The 19421-nt window shown below is 37.9% G+C and overlaps 1 protein-coding gene across 15 annotated transcripts in view; it reads right to left on the bottom strand.

The window, feature by feature from the left end:
- The window catches only part of LOC134814230 (cytoskeleton-associated protein 5-like), a 129256-nt gene that overhangs the window by 13303 nt on the left and 96532 nt on the right, over positions 1–19421 (bottom strand). For 9 of the 15 annotated variants that reach the window (XM_063822300.1, XM_063822296.1, XM_063822295.1 and 6 more), the window contains 9 exons: positions 18771–18905; positions 14116–14236; positions 3406–3523; positions 3056–3214; positions 2798–2901; positions 2169–2292; positions 1791–1901; positions 1445–1540; positions 46–139 (listed from right to left, as the gene is read on the bottom strand). In XM_063822300.1, the coding sequence (XP_063678370.1) occupies positions 46–139; positions 1445–1540; positions 1791–1901; positions 2169–2292; positions 2798–2901; positions 3056–3214; positions 3406–3523; positions 14116–14236; positions 18771–18905 (1062 nt within the window). Of the gene's footprint in view, positions 1–45; positions 140–734; positions 807–1444; positions 1541–1790; positions 1902–2168; positions 2293–2797; positions 2902–3055; positions 3215–3405; positions 3524–14115; positions 14237–18770; positions 18906–19421 lie in introns of all 15 variants that reach the window. The other 6 variants (XM_063822293.1, XM_063822291.1, XM_063822297.1 and 3 more) reach the window with 1 other exon arrangement.

Genomic DNA, 19421 nt, shown 5'->3' with positions numbered 1-19421 from the left:
ATATCTCAAAAAAGTATCAACACAATCCTCTATCAAAGTACAAACCTTTCTTAGCAGGTCGTTTTGTTCCGGTAGCTTCAGGTTCACTATCAGCGTCTTCTACTGTTGAAGACTTGAGAGATTCTGCTTGGGACTTCTTCTGGGGTTGGGAAGATGAGTCAGTCTTTAGTCGGAATTTCGTACGAGAAAATTAGAATCATTGTGTGACGTACATGAGAGAAAAGTCCTTGGATATAAAGACAAAGCTAAAATAACGCGCATGCATAATATATAATAGTGTAAAATGTAGATCAGTCAAATCGTGCAAAGATAAAAGCATTTAATCATGAAACCAGTGGCGTAACTATTTAATTTTAACTGTGAAGGGATCAAACAAATGGAGTATTGGGGAGCCGGGGCTCGGGAGGGAGGGGGTGGGGGGGGGGGGGGGGGGAGCCGGGAGGGGCGACAAATTGTAACCTTACGCCACTGGTGAAATCACTCAGCAATTATTGTAAGGTCAGTTAATCAGCAGTTCTAAGTCTCTAAAATTCACGAATAAGAGAATCAGCAGAAGGTTTACATTTATACAAAACAAATATTCAGTAGCACATCATCAAATACACTGCTGATTTTATTCAGCAAACGTGTCCACTAAAAGTTTGAATTCAAACTATTTAAAATCACACGACCTTTAAAATCACACAGTCAGACTCTATATCGTGGCTTAAAAATCAGATATTCACTCAAATTACCGCTTTGCCCTTCTTGGTAGGACTTGGAGATCCCTTTTCGGGAGATTTAGATTTTCTAGGAGATTTCTTCTTCTGTGGTTGTTCAAAGATAGAAATCAAAGCATTTCAGGATGAATGAGAATACATGAGACATTACAGGGTGTTTACGAAACATTGGTACAGTTTCAAACATTTTTAGATTAAATTATGGAAGAAAATGAGCGCAAAATATATCTGATAGCTCCTTTATGAATTAATCTACAGATGTTTGAAACCGTACTAATGTATCGTGAACACCTTGTATTTGATAGATGAACAGTGGAATATTGTTATAGTCGACCCGTTTTCATGCGTGATATATTAATTGGACTATCAGATGTGAGAAAGTTAAGGAATGCAAGAGTTGGTGTTCATGCATACTGCAGAGGTATCATGCGAGTAGTATTTCAGCACAAATAGCTGTGTTATTAATATGTTGTAACAGCGGCGCGGTGCAGACTGCAGCTACTGGTGTCTGGTGTCACATTTGTGACACTAACTGTGACACTAACTGTGTCACACTAAATGTGAAAGAGTACCTGGTGCCACATTTGCTTTAAATTATTCTTTCAGAAACAAGTCTGTCGTCGGTACCATAAGTGATTAAGTCTAGCCTTCTATTGTAGGGATTTCGAAATAACTGCAACTATTTTTTTAATTAAGTAAATATAAAACTTCCAGCTGGTAGCTACCTTTGGAGCATCATCTTTGGGTTGTGCTTTGGCTTTGGGAGGTGGTTTCTTGGGAGCCAAAGCATCAGCTTCATCTTTATACTTTTCTAGGAAATCCTGCAGAAATATAACACTGAGTGTTTGTAGCGTAACAAACTACTTTAATGTTCAAACGTGCACTAAGCTAAGTTTAGAGGATGTATACAAGCCAAAACATTTATCTGTTGTAGAACTATAGATTTGATGAAAGTGCAACCTGTAATAACAATCGCGAAAACTTTTTAACATTAACATCTTCAATTTTGATTCAAATCTTCACATGACTCTTAATGAAAATAAACGACAAAAAAGGGAGCACGAATTAAACCTGAACGGTCTTCTTGTTCTTTGCGTCCACAGATCCAACCTTCTCCACCATCTGACTGTAGCCCACGTGAGCCATCATGTATGGAAGTAATGCTTGAGCTACCTTCCTTACCTGTGGGAGGTCACAAATTACTTAAATTCATAAACCACTAGGCACATATCAACCACATAGCAACCACATAGCAACCACATAACAACCACGTAGCAACCACGTAGCAACCACATAGCAACCAGTGCAGTCGATAGCAAAGTATCAAAATAACACGGTCTAAGTTGCTAGAAACTTTAAAATATGATATCCATCTGAAGTTCACCTATATGCCAAACTATGCACACTGTTATTTTCATATTGTTTTATTGTATTTCATTGCAAACGTACGTCGGGGTTCCTATCTTCGAGAGACTTGTAAACTCCAAGCACCAGTAGGTTCAGTTCTTTAGGAAGTCGGGGAGGGACTTTGGCGGTCTTTATCTGTTCTGTTAACCACGTGAACAAACAAATCCTAAAACATAGTCAGAACATGAAACACATGCATTACATAGGATACTTATTATTTACGTATTGTGGTTGTAATAGAATTTTGGCAACTTAGCCAACTCTTGTAAGCAATCAATTTCAAGCATCTCTACCCACTTCCTGTTCATATTATACATTACACATACACAGCTACAGGGCATGCGCCTGTATTGTACAGTGGAGAAGGAAAAGGAAAATTGAAGTGAAATTGTATCATAAGTTAGGTTGGGAATCAGAGATAAAGAACAGTACCTGAGGTACCTGACTATAGTTCCTGAGGTTAGGATTGTTATTGTTATCAGTACCTGAGGTTAGGATTGTTATTGTTATCAGTACCTGAGGTTAGGATTGTTATTGTAATCAGTACCTGAGGTTAGGATTGTTATTGTTATCAGTACCTGAGGTTAGGATTGTTATTGTTATCAGTACCTGAGGTTAGGATTGTTATTGTTATCAGTACCTAAGGTTAGGATTGTTATTGTTATCTGTACCTGAGGTTAGGATTGTTATCTGTAGAAGCGGCTACCAAGTCCTCTCCTGTCAGCAGAGGTCTAATAGTAAGGTGTTCTATCCATATGTTCATTACATCCAACACCTGTAACAACAATAACATATGTTAGAGATCTAGCTTGAGAAAAGTTTGGGAATATCTGGCGTACTTGGAAAATCCAAACAGTTGGAGTGCCAATAAAGTCACTCTCAAAAAAATAACACGATTATTTTAGTACAGTATAGTACGAGACTGTTACCTGCGTTTGAATCATCTTCTTGCTGTCAGCCAACAGTGGTATCAACGAGACCATCAGTTCCTTGTGCTTCTTCGTCCCAGTGCCTAGGACTTTACCTAGTGTCGACATTACTCCTATAGCTTTAGTTTTCACAGCCATATTCTTATCAGATAATCGTCCCTGTAAATTTACAGTATTATAATATTATTTATATAATAATTTATACCATGTTCAGCCAATTTGAAATTATATGTTTAAAATGTAAATACACCAGTGCTTTAACGAAATAGTTATCATATTTTTATTTCAGACCGGATATAATTTTATTATTGATAGAAAGGTCTCAATACTCCCGAACAATCCAGACTTACCTTCATGGAAGCTTGGAAGTCACTGCCAAGGTTTGGTTGAATGTTCATAGCACCGTTCATTGCTCTTTCTGCAGCCTCTAGGCCCTCAACCCTCTCCTTCCACACAGTACTATCCAGGCTGCGACGGACAACTTGTTAAGTTAAATATTCAAAACACTGATTTAGGCGAATAAACACTGATTTAGGCGAATAAACAATGTTTTGCAATGAAATGTTAAATAAGTGAGTTCCGGGACACAGTTGCTAAGGAGAACAGGTAAAGCGCTTAATTTTCATTTTAAGTCTCAATTTTTTATGCAACTTTCATTTTCTGAGCAGCAGTACCTAAAGTTCCATGAGTATTATAAATTTTAAAGAAAAATGGATGTGTCGAATTAAGAATAAACGGATTCCTTCCTTTCCTGAAAGAGTTATGCCTGAACTTTTTAGCACAGATTCTAGAGCACCATAGCACATGACTTGCGAAGTCGTTAACAGTTCTAAAATTGAGGAATGAAGCGGTTTATCCACGATATTCACTTGGTCGCCTTTTTGTGACACCTTGCACATTCATAATAGCTCAGTTTAATTCACATACGGTTTACTGATCTTTAAGTTTTAAAAAGCGTTATGTAACTTGCACTATCTTTCAAGAAGACAATTTCAACAGAATTTTCAGTGCGTGATCCGAAGTCGTGCTATAACTCTAGCCGCCTGTTCGTGTCGCTTGTACGTGACTAAATTAGATACTAAGTACCGTCAATAACATTAATAAGAGAGATCTAAATGTTCCATTTCATTTCATAGATTAGAGACTGCACCATTAGTGAGAAACTTGAAACCACTTAACAAAAGTGCTTGTAATTCTGTGGCAACTTTTAAGTTGACGACTAATAGGAATATCACTCTTCCCAGGAATATATAATATCTTAGGATCACTTTTTTGCTTACTGTATCCTTAGGTTGCTAATTTTATTGGCAAAGTAAGTGTCAGATGAAACGTTTTGTTCGCTGCATCGTTCTTCTAGCCGTTCTAATATCGCTTGTGTATGGGAGAGGGCATCACAAAGAAGGGAAGCACAAACAAAACTATGACAAAAGGAATAAAAACAAGAACAGAAATAATGGAAACCATAACAACGAACAAATAAAACCAAAGAAGTCGAAATTAGACATGAAAAGCAGTTCATATGGTGAGGGTGATGGTTCGTACAGAGGTCTTTGGTCGGACGAAGGTTGGGAATATTATAATGACGTATATCCGATCCGGGACGATGCGACAATCCCCGAAAGCGAACCAGTCGGAAAAAATGCAGCACTTATGATCACAGGTGACACAGATGGCTGGGACAGGGGTGACACAGATGACACAGATGACAAAGATGGCTGGGACTGGGGTGACACAGATGACTGGTTCTGGGATTACACAGATGACACAGATGACACAGATGACACAGATGACACAGATGACACAGATGACACAGATGACTGGTTCCGGGACGATGAATGGTTCCGGGACGATGACTGGAACAATTATGTTCAGGATTGGGACGAAAAATATGATTGGGACTGGGAAGATTGGGACGACACAGATTACACAGATGCCTGGGATGATTGGGACTGGGATGAGTGGGATGACAAGCAAGATTCCTGGGACGATATCGTTCTTTGGTCGGACGAAGGTTGGGAATATTATAATGACGTATATCCGATCCGGGAAGATGCGACAATCCCCGAAAGCGAACCAGTCGGGAAAAATGCAGCACTTATGATCACAGGTGACACAGATGGCTGGGACAGGGGTGACACAGATGACACAGATGACAAAGATGGCTGGGACTGGGGTGACACAGATGACTGGTTCTGGGATTACACAGATGACACAGATGACACAGATGACACAGATGACACAGATGACTGGTTCCGGGACGATGACTGGTTCCGGGACGATGACTGGAACAATTATGTTCAGGATTGGGACGAAAAATATGATTGGGACTGGGAAGATTGGGACGACACAGATTACACAGATGCCTGGGATGATTGGGACTGGGATGAATGGGATGACAAGCAAGATTTCTGGGACGATATCGTTCTAGATTATGATTGGGAGTGGGACTGGGATGAGTGGGATGCCATAGATGACAAAGACTACTGGGATGATGACAAAAATGACGATGCGACAATCCCCATCAGCGAAACAGTCCAGGAAAATGCAGCACTTATGACCACAGCTACAGGAAATGAAAAAGAGATTGCAGTAGAATCGATCGAAAAGGAGCAGCATAATGATGAAACACCAGCACTTCAAAGTACAAAACCCGTACAAGTGGAATTAGAGGTACAACCTGTAAAGGCCACCACACCAACCCCCTTGTCAACAGCAACTGACACATTCCACTCAAATGAAGCAGAGTTGAACGTTGGGACTCTTAGAAAAATACTGGAACTGATGGAGCAAAACAGAGTAAATCTCCCCAAACATGAAGAATACACCCTGCAAACTCTAAGAGATCTTGTTGAGACCATCTCAATGGCTGATTCATTCTTTGATACTGATCGAGGTTGGGTTTGTGATGTTGTTAAAAGCAAACAAATGCTGAAAATCTTAAAAGAAATCCTGAAAAATGACAATAAATTCCTAAATTCTATCAAGGACACACAAGAAGAGAGAGCAGCAGATCAGTTGTATAATAATGTTGAAACAGAAGCAGAAACAGAAGCAGAAACAGAAGTAGAAACAGAAGCAGAAACAGAAACAGAACAGAACAGAAACAGTTCAGCAATTGCCAGTTCAGCAATCACCAGTTCAGAAATCGCCAATTCGATTCAATGAAATGCAGATGACTGAGATCCTTAAAGACCGGGAAGAAGAAGAAATCGTGAAGGAGATTATGTACAAAAGAATGTTCTTCTCCTTTTTGGGTAAAATGTGCGGCATTACCATCTTACCGGAAGACTAATACTACTAAACGGTGGTATTGAAATACCTGACATTGTTATCAAAATGTAAATGGTACAGGACTAAAATTTAAGGTTTTCAGAGATTTGAGTCGAAATATATGTGCATAAGATTTTAAATTAAGAAAATCAAACAATTATAGTGATTTTTTAGTTTTTTTTTACATTACTCGAATGGTTGAGTAACTTTATAACAAAATATGAAGCCTTCAAGTATTAAATTACGTCATCATTCCGACTCAGTTAAAAGATATTTCACTGTTTTCCTTATTATAAATTTGATTTAAGTAATAGAGACATTCCATTTGTAAATATCGACTATTTGTACAGTTTAAGAATATTAGCCTCTAATAAAGCAGGATGGAAGAAATTGTTTTAGTTTATGTATCCGCATTTCCTTCATTTTTTCAGGCTACTTATCAGATCTTTAAAATGTGTATTTATGTTCTATTCTTGATTTGAATAAAGTTTTATAATAATAATACTGTTTTCCTTGTAATTACCAGGAAAATTTAAAAATGGCAATTTGATATTGTTACATCGTTGATTGGCAGACTCTGCTGGTAAGGCAGAAAGTAATGACGTCATTAGTTCATTCGTTGCTATCTTAGCTTTGTTTTAACATTCCAAAGTATCAACCAGTATAATATAACGTATCTTGCTTGCTAAAAGGAATAACTTCTTATTTTTGGATCCAACTTGGCTCAAAGAAAGTTCGAATTAACTCAAACTGTTATTGAAAGGAAAATAGTATAATAATGATCACGTTTCCCTTCGAGTACGGGAGGATCTAAATGCTATGTTCCATTCCATTTCATAGATCAAGGACTGCACCATAACTGACCATTAGTGAGAACCTTGAAACCACTTAACAAGAGTGCTTGTTAATAGAACTACCGTGTCAACTTTTAATTTAATTATAATATAAGTTCACGACTAATAGGAGTATCACTCTTCACAGGATCACTTGTTTTGCTTACCGTATCCTTGGGTTGCTAATTTATGTGTCAGATGAAAAGTTTTGTTCGCTGCATCCTTCTTCTCAGCGTCCTAATATTGCTTGTGGATGGGAAAAAGAGGAAGAAAAATAAGAACAGACATGATGCAAGACCGCACCAAAATAATGGACATCATGGAAACAATAACCACCACAACGGAAAGAAACAAAAAAAGGAATCTAACGACGGTGGTAATTGGTGGGATCCTTTGGGTTGGGACTCAAGTTGGGACTCAAGTTGGGACACAGTTTGGAACGGAAATTGGGACTTAGGTGGGGACGATAATAAGGACGATAATAGGAACGATCACAAGGACGATAAAAAGGACGATAACTGGGGGATGTCTAACTGGTTAGACTGGGAGTTTAATGAAATGTGGGACTGGGATGACGATGATTGGTTAGACATGGATTATAATGGTATGTGGGACTGGGATGACGATGATTGGTCAGACATGGATTATAATGAAATATGGGACTGGGATGACGATGATTGGTCAGACATGGATTATATTGAAATGTGGGACTGGGATGACGATGATTGGCAAGAATACTTTAGAGATATCGAAAATGGTTTTACTGATTACTGGTCCCCGTTGAGTCTACTGGATGATCACCAGGATGACTGGGATGACTGGGATGACTGGGATGACCGGGATGACGATGCGACAATCACCAACAACGAAACAGCCGGGGAAAATGCAGCACTTATCATCGCAGGAAATAAAAATACTAATAAGGAATCAACTGAAATGGAGCAGCATAATGATGAAACACAAGCACTTGACAAATTCACTCGAATGAAGCAGAGTTGAACGTTGAGACTCTTAGAAAAATACTGGAACTGATGGAGCAAAACAGAGTAAATCTCCCCAAACATGAAGAATACACCCTGCAAACTCTAAGAGATCTTGTTGAGACCATGTCAATGGCTGATTCCTTCTTTGATACTGATCGAGGTTGGGTTTGTGATGTTTTCAAAAGCAAGCAAATGCTAAATATCTTAAAAGAAATCCTGAAAAATGACAATAAATTCCTAAATTCTCTCAAGGACACACAAGAAGATAGAGCAGCAGATCAGTTGTATAATAATGTTGAAACAGAAGCAGAAGCAGAAACAGAAACGGGAAACGGAAACAGAAGCAGAAACAGAAGCAGAAACAGAAACAGAAGCAGAAACAGAAGCAGAAACAGAAGCAGAAACAGAGAACCCAGTAGAGGACGAAGACTTGACAGCAGCTGACGACGCTATATTTAATGATATCATCATTCCAGAAAACACAGACATTATGTTAACCGAAGATGATATGATGACAGAAAACGAACATACAACAAATGATGTCGAAGAAAAGGGTATTGCTTCAGAAGATACAAAGGAGGTTAGCTTTCAGATAATCGGTATCACAACTGAAAAGCAACTCCCGGAGGAGCCAAACAAAAGTGAAAGTGAAAGTGAAAGTGAAAGGTTTGAACGATCAGTTGCATTTGATGGCGGGTCTCTGCCCGTTGTTCAGCAATCGCCAGTTCGATTTAATGAAATGCAGATAACTGAGATACTTAAATACCCGGAAGAAGAAGAAAATATAGAACAGACAGAGGACATTGTGGAAATAATTGAGACATCTAATTACGGTGAAGAGGAAAATATAGAACAGACTGAGGACCTTGTGGAAGAAGAAGAGCCGGAGAGTATCATAGATGAGGGCATCGTGAAGGAGATAATGTACAAAAAAATGTTTTTCTCCTTTTTGGGTAAAATGTGCGGCATTATCATCTTACCGGAAGACTAACACTACTAATATGGTACAGGACTAAAATTTGAGGATTTCAGAGATTTGATCCGAAATATATGTGCATAAGATCTTAAATTAAGAATAGATTAGGGCACGAATTTCCGATAAGATAGGTTTTCAAACAATCATTATAGTGATTTTTAGTTTTATGCTACATTAGGCGAATGGTTGAGTAATTTTATAACAAAATATGTGACCTTGTATCAAATGATTTGTGTCATAATTCCGACTCAGTTAAAAGAATATATTTACTCCAGTAGCAGGGAGGTGTTGAGTGTGCACTTCGATGTATAGAGTTTTTTGCCATTGAATCGGGTTAAATAGGTCATTGGTAACTCAAATCACCGAGGGGGGAATTTTGTGTCGCTAGTCCCAACCCTGTGGAGCCACGCCCATATTTCATATCAGGTGCGTATATGGGAAATATGTATCTCAGCTTCTGAAGGTCTTAGAGACTCAAATTTGAGTTTAAAATGACCGCAATACACATGTTTATATTAGTACTATGAAGGTCATGAAAGCCCAAAATGCTTCTTTTTGGAAAAAAATTCAGAAAAACCGATTTTCACTTGAGCGTGAGTAAAAAAATCTACTCTAGAAATTTAGTGAAAATCGAGTAAGCAGTTCAGTGTCTACAAGATTTCTAAACACAGGGTCCTCTGTTAGGTCATTCTGAATTAGAATTGATAAAGTAAGCAAATTCTATAAGTAGTTTCAACCCTGTGGAGCCACGACCATATTTCATATCAGGTGCGTATATGGGAAATATGTATCTCAGCTTCTGAAGGTCTTAGAGACTCAAACTTGAGTTTAAAATGACCGCAATGCACATGTTTATATTAGTACTATGAAGGTCATGAAAGCCCAAAATGCTTATTTTTGGAAAAAATTCAGAAAAACTGATTTTCATAAGCAAAAAATCTACTCTAGAAGTTAAGTTTTTTTTTATTGAAATCTTTCAAATCAGTCAATTACATACAAGTTTACACAATGAATTAGTTAAATATAATATTGTCCTCTAAGCATGGATTGTCAAAGTTGAAATTGTCTCGGACAAAATGTATGTAACCAAAGGACCTGAGAGTCACCAAAACACAGATATTGAGTGCAAATGCAGCTCCTGCACAAGCATGGGCCCTTATAAAATTGTAATAAGTTACTTTAAACAAAATCACACACCCATTCAATCAATTCATAAAATATTGTGCTGTGAGATGAAATTGAGAAATATGTGAATGCAGACAGCAAGAATAGATAATCTTGAATAAACTATTTTACGGATTTGTTTCTATTGAATAGTCAAGTTCAGAGTCCGAATCCACCGGGATAATTTTCCCCCACATGTAAGTGGAAAGTTTACTTTTAAAATCAGTGATACTCTCTATCTCACGGATATCTAGAGGAATGTGATTCCACTTAGTGTGGGTCCTATAGAAGAAATTCTTGGCAAAAGCGTTGGAGCTAGCTCGAGGTGAGATAGAGCTTACAAAACATAGAGAGTCCATGTGACTATTTCTGAGCCTTGAGTGGCCTTGAAATGGTTGCAAATATGAGGGTAAAGTGACAGGTATATGTTGCTTCACAATTTTAAAGAAGAAGATGAGATCCAAGAAGTCAAAGCGGTCTTCAATCGGCATAATCTTCAGCTGTCTGCATTTTTGAATGTATGTGGATAGTGGATAACTCATATACTCCTCGTGAAGAATCCACTTAATAGCACGCTTTTGGAGGCCCTCCAGCTTGCTTATCTGGGATTTTGTGACTGGTCTCCATATAACCGAGCAATGCTCAAATAGGCTCCTCACTAAAGTGAGATACAGTACTCTACGACGATTTACGTCTTGGACAAAATAACAATTTCTTCTCGCCATGCCTAATTTTTGGTTTGCCTTCGAAAGGACTTTGCTTTATAGTCGGTATATAAATGTTGGATGCAGCGGAGGTAGCACTCATATCAGAGGTTATAAGATCTAAAATCATAACGTATGGTGGTAGCTGGGTAGAGTTGACCTGGAGTTAGCAGAAGGCAGCTAGAAGTAGATTCTGCTACATGAGGTTGGATTCAAGTTGATTAGCCATAATAGCCGAGCAGCTGTACTGGAGAGAGCCCCAGAGAGGGAGCTGAAGGCAGCCTTCTGAAACTGAGTATTTTCGCAGTTATACCAAAATTGCCAGTGATATACTAAAGGATTGGAGTCTCTTTGTTAACGAATCAAAGACGGTGTTTACAAGAGTGTATTTGGCAGATACAGATGCTTTAGATGCTCATGGCAATAAAATTAGAGGAGATGAAGAGTGGCGAGAGTCAGTGCTATTAGGATCAAAGCTCTGTTCAGAAAGAGATATTGTCAACAGACGCAACAAAGCCAATGTTGCCTTCTACACCTACAAGAAAGTCTGGTTGAATAGTTCTGTTCAGATCAGTGAGAGTAGAAAGCTGAAGCTGTACGAAGCTCTTGTCACTTCAGTGCTGTTGTATAACTGTAGCAGCTGGGCTGCTCCTGAAACCGTAATGGCATCTGTCGACGTTCTTCAAAGGAAGCATCTGAGACAGATAATCAACACCTATTGGCCTACGGTTATCAGCAACGAGAATTTATATAAGAGATGTAATGTCAGACCCCTTACTGAAAGGATCAAGAAAGCAAGATGGAAGATGCTTGGGCACGTTCTCAGAAGCGGTGATGACACTCCCGCCTTCTTATCTTTCAGATTTGCATGTTTAGGATGTTTTGACTACAAAGGAAGGAGGGGCAGACCTCGTTCAAATTTATTTGATTTATTATTAAAAGACATTATGACAAAACAAATTATTGTGATTGTAAATAAAAGATTTAGTTTAAGTAATTTCAACGATTTAGTGTACAAAGCTCATGATAGACGCCTTTGGAGAAGTTATGGGTGAGTCGAGACTACTCGGCCACTCGATTTTATGATTTAATTTATATTATCTTGTGTTTGCTGTATATAGTTGATTAATAATAATACCAAAATTAAAGTTAGGTGGTATGTGCTGCTCCATAAATTTTATCCTAATGTGTTTATGTTGAACGTTTTACTGTGCTGCAAATATCTTTTTAGCCCGAGATATCATTATTAAGTACATGTTTGATCATATTACTATTTTATGATGCATGAAGGTTAAAACAGTTTTTAATGAATTTCTATAAACTAAGCTATATAGACCCTATGTTGGGGGGGGGGGGGGGGCCAAGTGGATATTTGTAGATATTTGGATAATGTCATCCACTTTTTTCGTGAATTATCCATTACAATAATCTACAAATATCTACATTTATCTACAAAAAATGTATATCTCAAATATGTGCCCAGAAATTCTACTGAATTTTTGGAGATAAATGTATAAATTTGTAGAATTTGTAGAATTTTCGTGAATTATCCATTGACAATAATCTACAAATATCTACATTTATCTACAAAAAATGTAATCTCAAATATGTGCCCAGAAATTCTACTGAAATTTTGGAGATAAATGTATAAATTTGTAGAATGTCATCCACTTTTTTCGTGGATTATCCACTCTACATTAATCTACAAATATCTACAAATATCCACTTGGCTCCCCCCCTATGTTGCTTTATAGTCGGTATATAAATGTGGCCATTGTAGTTAGTTTGAGCTCAAAGAGAGGCCCCTACAACATTCAGAAGCCGAGATAGAAAAGTCATATATTTGCGCCTGGGGGTAATTTAGGAGTTTTGCACCCTAGGGTTAAAACTACTAATAGAATTTGCATACCTTATCAATTCTGATTCAGAATGACCTTACAAAGGATCCTATGTTTAGAAACGTTGTAGACACTGAACTTTACACTCGATTTCACTTAACTTCTAGAGTAGATTTTTTGCTTGTGAAAATCAGTTTTTCTGAATTTTTTCCAAAAATAAGCATTTTGGGCTTTCATGACCTTCATAGTACTAATATAAACATGTGCATTGCGGTCATTTTAAACTCAAGTTTGAGTCTCTAAGACCTTCAGAAGCTGAGATACATATTTCCCATATACGCACCTGATATGAAATATGGGCGTGGCTCCACAGGGTTGAAACTACTTATAGAATTTGCTTACTTTATCAATTCTAATTCAGAATGACCTAACAGAGGACCCTGTGTTTAGAAATCTTGTAGACACTGAACTGCTTACTCGATTTTCACTAAATTTCTAGAGTAGAGTTTTTTACTCACGCTCAAGTGAAAATCGGTTTTTCTGAATTTTTTTCCAAAAAGAAGCATTTTGGGCTTTCATGACCTTCATAGTACTAATATAAACATGTGTATTGCGGTCATTTTAAACTCAAATTTGAGTCTCTAAGACCTTCAGAAGCTGAGATACATATTTCCCATATACGCACCTGATATGAAATATGGGCGTGGCTCCACAGGGTTGGGACTAGCGACACAAAATTCCCCCCTCGGTGATTTGAGTTACCAATGACCTATTTAACCCGATTCAATAGCAAAAAACTCTATACATCGAAGTGCACACTCAACACCTCCCTGCTACTGGAGTAATTACTATTTTCCTTGTAATTCTGATTACCCGAAGATAAAAATGGCAATTTGGTATTGTTACATCGTTGATTGGAAGAATCTGATGGTAGGGCAGAAAATGATGACATCATTAGTTCATTCGTTGCTATCCTAGCTTTGTCTTAACATTCCAAAGTATTAACCTGTATAATATATAATGTATCTTGCTTGCTACAAGGAATAACTTCTTATTTTGATTCGAATTAACTGTTATTGAAAGGAAAATAGTACGTTCAATTGGGTTCAGTTGTCGGTCACCCATTAGTTCATCTGTTGCTATCATAGCTTTACCTTCTCATTAGGTAATACTCATTAGTGATATTAGTTATTGACATGTTAAAAAGTATAGGGTATATAAAGTCAATTTACAGGAAGCAAGCTTTGTCAAGGTCCGCTAAAACAGAAACAGAAACCAAAACGGAAACTTACAGCGAGCAAGCTTTGTCAAGGTCCGCTGAAATGTCTTTTCTCTCAATGAGGTCCTCCAGATCCAATGCCTCTTCAGCTCCTCCCTCGTCTGCTTCAGCTTCACCTTCTCCATCTGCTCCACCTAATAAATTTACAAATTATAAATAATAAAGTACCTGTGTAATGTGTTTTTTGAGGAGTGTTTTAGGCATGCTGGAGTAGGGCTAACGATGTTGATCTTCTAAGGTGGAAATTGAAAAGAAAAGAATTCACGAAACTTAAATAAAGGCAAATAGTACAGACAGATCCGTCTGAGAAAAATCGATCTACCGACACAAGAAGCTTCTTGAGGATTTTTAACGTTTTTGAGTCCCATTAGGTGCCCTTTATGGCTGACCAACTTTAAAAAACTTTTCCATGTGTCTTAAGGCCACTTTTTGCCACGTTTACCACTTTTTACCACCTTTCTTGTTTGTCAAATATTTTTAGTTGTGAACATCGTAAAAGGTTGCGGATTATTCGAGGGTGTTTATCTTTTCAAGGAAAAAAACTTTTGTGAAGACAATTTTTACGTCAGACAATCAGTTAATTGGATAATTAACAATTAGCTAATTAGCAAAAAATTTAAAAAATTGTTTAATTGACTTAAAATTATCGGAATAGCTTGAAACACGGAGAAAAATGTTTTTCAGAAAAACTCTGAACATTTTTCGTTTCAAGAATACTAACATCAATATTTGTAGTTGTAGTTCAGTAAATCTCGGCACATTTTAGTAATCAGGAATTACAAGTGGAAACGTCCGAAACTGAAAAACGTATACCACACCGTACACGATATTAGAGTTTCATATTTAATTACAGTACAGCCTTATCAATTTTCACAGAAACTGCACCGAAGGCCCATTCAAGATCGAACAGATAGCCTGCTGTACTATCATTTTATTGATTTCAATGATTAATCAGTGGGTTGGGATAATCATATTTGTAATCAATAAAACCTCTCTATACTGTCCGCGTCAATCGTGCCAATCTAAACCGGGATGTACTAGACCTCTACTTTTCCTCCACAATCAGACCGAATGTGATTGATCATAGCTAATTCGGTGGGTGATGTAAGTACATCTTGAGCTGTATTCAATCACAATACGACACAATACGTGTATTAACCCCCAGTTCCATAGCGGATATTATGCCAAATTATTAGACGGAGATCGTCAACTAATATTTCTTCGGATATTTCTCCGGTTTGCAGTTCCATAACCTTATCCGGAGACCATCTACGGTAATTTTGTTGATTCTCACAGATGGAGCAAAGTGCAAAGAAACTGCCACAAACTGCTACAATCTCCGAGAAATTCCCGGAGAGCTTCATCTCCGTCTAATACAGTAGACGGAGCCGGAGAATCATCACCGTAGAAATGGACCTCCGTCTAATAATTTGGCATAATATCCGCTATGGAACTGGGGGGTAATACATGTATTATTTATGTATTATAAATGGTCCTTAATGCGGTATTTGTTTGTATACCTCACGTGACCATTTCTTAGCTTCTTCACTGATTGTTTTTCCATAATTATCATCTATGTTTCTGATTTTCTTAAATTGATTAGACCTTCAAATTTGTCTATCCATCCACCCTGCCCCGTGCTAATTACCCTCATTACTAGCAGTGATTGCGAAACCAATGTTGCCACTTCTGTGTTTAATCTATTATCACCGTTTTTCATGTGACAGCGTTTTACACGTGACTTTAACTTGACTAGGTAATGTCTGCCTACCTTAGTCGGTAATATTATGGGGGGTCTAATTTGGTCCTTTTCGGGCCAAAGAACCATATTTATAACAGTCCATATTTTTACCCCCCATAATTTAACCCCCCGACTCCCGAGTCAAATTTTGGTGTTCCTTTTGGTATATCAGTCATGATATGCTTGATCTTTCTTTCATTCACGTCCAGAAGTATGCTTAATACGTTATTGTTTGCTGAATTGAAGCTAGTTCTGATTCAAAAAGTCCGAATTCTCTAATATTCCCCCATCCTTTCAATTTGAGCGGTTAACTACTAGGAACAATTTCAATTTAAATTTCAGATCAGCAACTTTAGATGAATAATACAAGTTCAGCAGCAGCTGTTTCGTTGCAGTGTACAATTCGATTTGAGATTTTTTCACGAAAGGAAAGTCTCAGTTACAATTATGGGGGGTCAAATTTGGTTCTTTTTGGGCCAAAGAACCATAATTATAATAGTCCATATTTGTTACACCCATAATCCCCCCCATAATATTACCGACTAAGGTAATCTGTTTCAGCTTTCTAATGATCCTCCTACTACCTACCAATTACTATACCTGGTATCACGGACAAAGGATACTCAGAATCTCAACAACACAGAAGATACTGTCTGACATACTCATAGTGTAATATAACAAATAATTAATCTAGGTAAATGAGTTTGGCGTCAGAAATTATCCTTCTACCACCCACAACAAGAACTTATAACCAGCACCACGGACAAAGGATACTCAGAATATCAACAATCAGAAGATACTGTTTGCCATACTCATAGAGTCGGGCGAACTCTATTAGTATTCACAGGTTAGTCAGGCAGTGGCTCACACTCTGTTGATATCTACATGGTGGGCCAAAAGTCAGTACCCATACGTTGGCCTTAATAGCTCCGCCGTGTTTTATATTTGAGCATACTGTACTTACTGGTTCGAGGATTCCGTCGTCAAAATTTGAAAATTCGAATATTTTAGACCATGCCCATTCAATATTAAAACACCTATATTGTTTTCTCTGAACATGCTGAACGCCTAATGTTTTCAAAGACGGTAGATTATCAAATGTTGCATATGATCTGAAAACATGAGGCAAAACGGATTAGAAATGACGAAGTTATCAAGCATTTTCTGTATCTCGGTGATTATGTGACACCGTGACACGACTAAGAACCGACCGGAAATCCGGTCCGGTCCGGTCCGGTATCCTGCCGTTTTTGATCCGGTCCGGTCCGGTCCGGTTTTAATGCTGATTTTAGCCAGAACCGGATTTTAAACTCATTCCTATTTTTATCGAGTGAACTTATATTTTTTATATCTTTACTACTATCTTACTATCAAAATATCATCCCCTTAGCGATCCCCGGCTGACTGTCGCCCAACAGCAGTTTAGACGAGACACTAAGTCTCAGCAGATTAATTTAGATACTCGTGCAAAATGTTCACAAACGCCAGACAGTCTGAAGCCACTGTGCAGAGGTTGGAGACTCCAAGTCTGAGCTCATTGTCGCAGTATGAGTATTGCTATATTTGTTGCACGTGCACGGCGCACAGGCGAGTTTGATTTTGTTGTTCCTAAGTTTAACGACATGGTATAATATATATCTAGATACTATATTCGAAATTATCGTGCAGCAACTGTTTGAAATCCGGTAAAATCTGGCGAGCCTTTAAATAAGAGCCCGAATCCGGTATCCGGTCCGGCTTGCCAGATTTTTTATTGAGATCCGGTCCGGTCCGGTCCGGCAGCAAAAAAGCCGTTCCGGTCGGTTCCTAGACACGACACCTTAATTGGGCACCCTTAACAATTCCCATAATGTTTAACGGGGTAGTTAACGGGGTCACCTTATCACGTGATTAGGTAAACCAATCACCTGATCACACGTAATGAATAAACTCGTTGTGCTTCATATCTCGGTCATCTGAGAAGCTACAGTTCTAATTCTTTCAGGACAAACGTAATTCGAATGGCCAAACACAATTCAATAACATTTAGCTTGATCCGACTATCCAAACTATGAAATAAATGTGAAAATGAACTTCCATTTGAAAAAAATGAACGCGAATATTTTTCGAGTTGGCAAATTCCTCGAACCAGTGGTGGTACTAAGTCATACCAGAAGGAAGTATTTAAATTGGGCACTCAGTGACTGAGCTATAAAGTCCAACGTATGGGTACTGACTTTTGGCCCACCCTGTATTTCTAGGGAGATTTGAGGTCTCTCAACCTTACTCAGTTGAGTGTGTCCCAAAACCAAGCACCTTGCCTGGAAGTTTAAAAAATACCGGGGATTCTCTATTCTGTGCACTTCTTCTAAGTGATTTCCAAGAAATCCTGACTCTCCTGGAACTCATTTAACTGAATTGATCATTACCGTTTCTTTACTCCCCCTTGCCCGTATCTAAATCTTACACTTGCTGCTAACCACTTTTATCATTGTTTCAAGCTATTTCCATCATTTTGAGCCGATTCAATTTTTTTGCTAATTAGCTAATTGGTAATTATTCAATTAACTGATTGTCTGACGTAAAAATTGTCTTCACGAAAGTTTTTCTCCTGATAAGATAAACACTCTCGATTAATCCGCAACCTTCACAACTAAAGATATTTGACAAACAAGAAAGGTGGTAAAAAGTGGCAAAAAGTGGACTTAAGACACGTGGAAAAGTTTAGAAAAGTTGGGAAGCTTTTGTGTCGGTAGATCGATTTTTTGACGGATCTGTCTGTACTAAAACACCAAACAATTTCTAGCCCGTCAAACTGATAATTTAGTGAAAATTAAACCTATCAACTGATGAGTTAGTGGAAGATAAACGTGAAACCAAGAAAGAGTGAAGTGAAAGTGAAACCAGGAAATGGTAAAGTGAAAGTGAAACCAGGTAAATGACCGTACCTTCATTATCATCAGCAGTAATGCCCCGAGTTGGTGCAGGGGGTTTAGCGTTCTTGTATTTCTCAATCGCAGCCTCAATTTGAGAGAGGGTGTTCTTGTTGTCAGTATCCGAGAACGCGGACAGTATTGCAGCGCCTGAAATTGGAGAGTTACTCAAAAATGGCGAAATATGATAAAATATGTCTTTAAAAAAAAAGAATTAGAATCAAAATCATTATCAGAGCCCAAAATTCACCCAATTTAGTAATTAGCAGCCTCACAGCCTGGTATGGCCTGGACTCCAGTGTAATATATTTCATTGTGTTCTCCTCATCACTCATTTTGTTTCTTTGCTACGTTGTTTTGTTGACTTGGTGGGTATATACTGCCAAAAGTCCTAGTGTAATTACGGCCACACAGTATGTAACTTATATAATTGCAATACCATTGTCTCCACTAGTTTTATATCAAAATAATGTCAGTGTAATTTTGCATGGCTGAAATGTAACGCTTGATTCTCATATATTATAATTAATCGAATTTTTAAATTAAAAATGTTTCTTTCTGAAGAAAAATGTGTAATCCGATAAGCGCTGCACATCAAGGTGATTCAACAGGAGTTTGATAATATTTCCTCAAGACACGCGGGCAATTATCAGCGCTCATTGTTCA

This window comes from Bolinopsis microptera, chromosome 4 (assembly GCF_026151205.1).
Source record: "Bolinopsis microptera isolate Bmic1 chromosome 4, MBARI_Bmic_1.0, whole genome shotgun sequence".
In the NCBI taxonomy this organism is placed as follows: Eukaryota; Metazoa; Ctenophora; class Tentaculata; order Lobata; family Bolinopsidae; genus Bolinopsis; species Bolinopsis microptera.
Note: the sequence above shows the minus strand (reverse complement) of the source record. Positions and strands in the feature narration are given on the sequence as shown.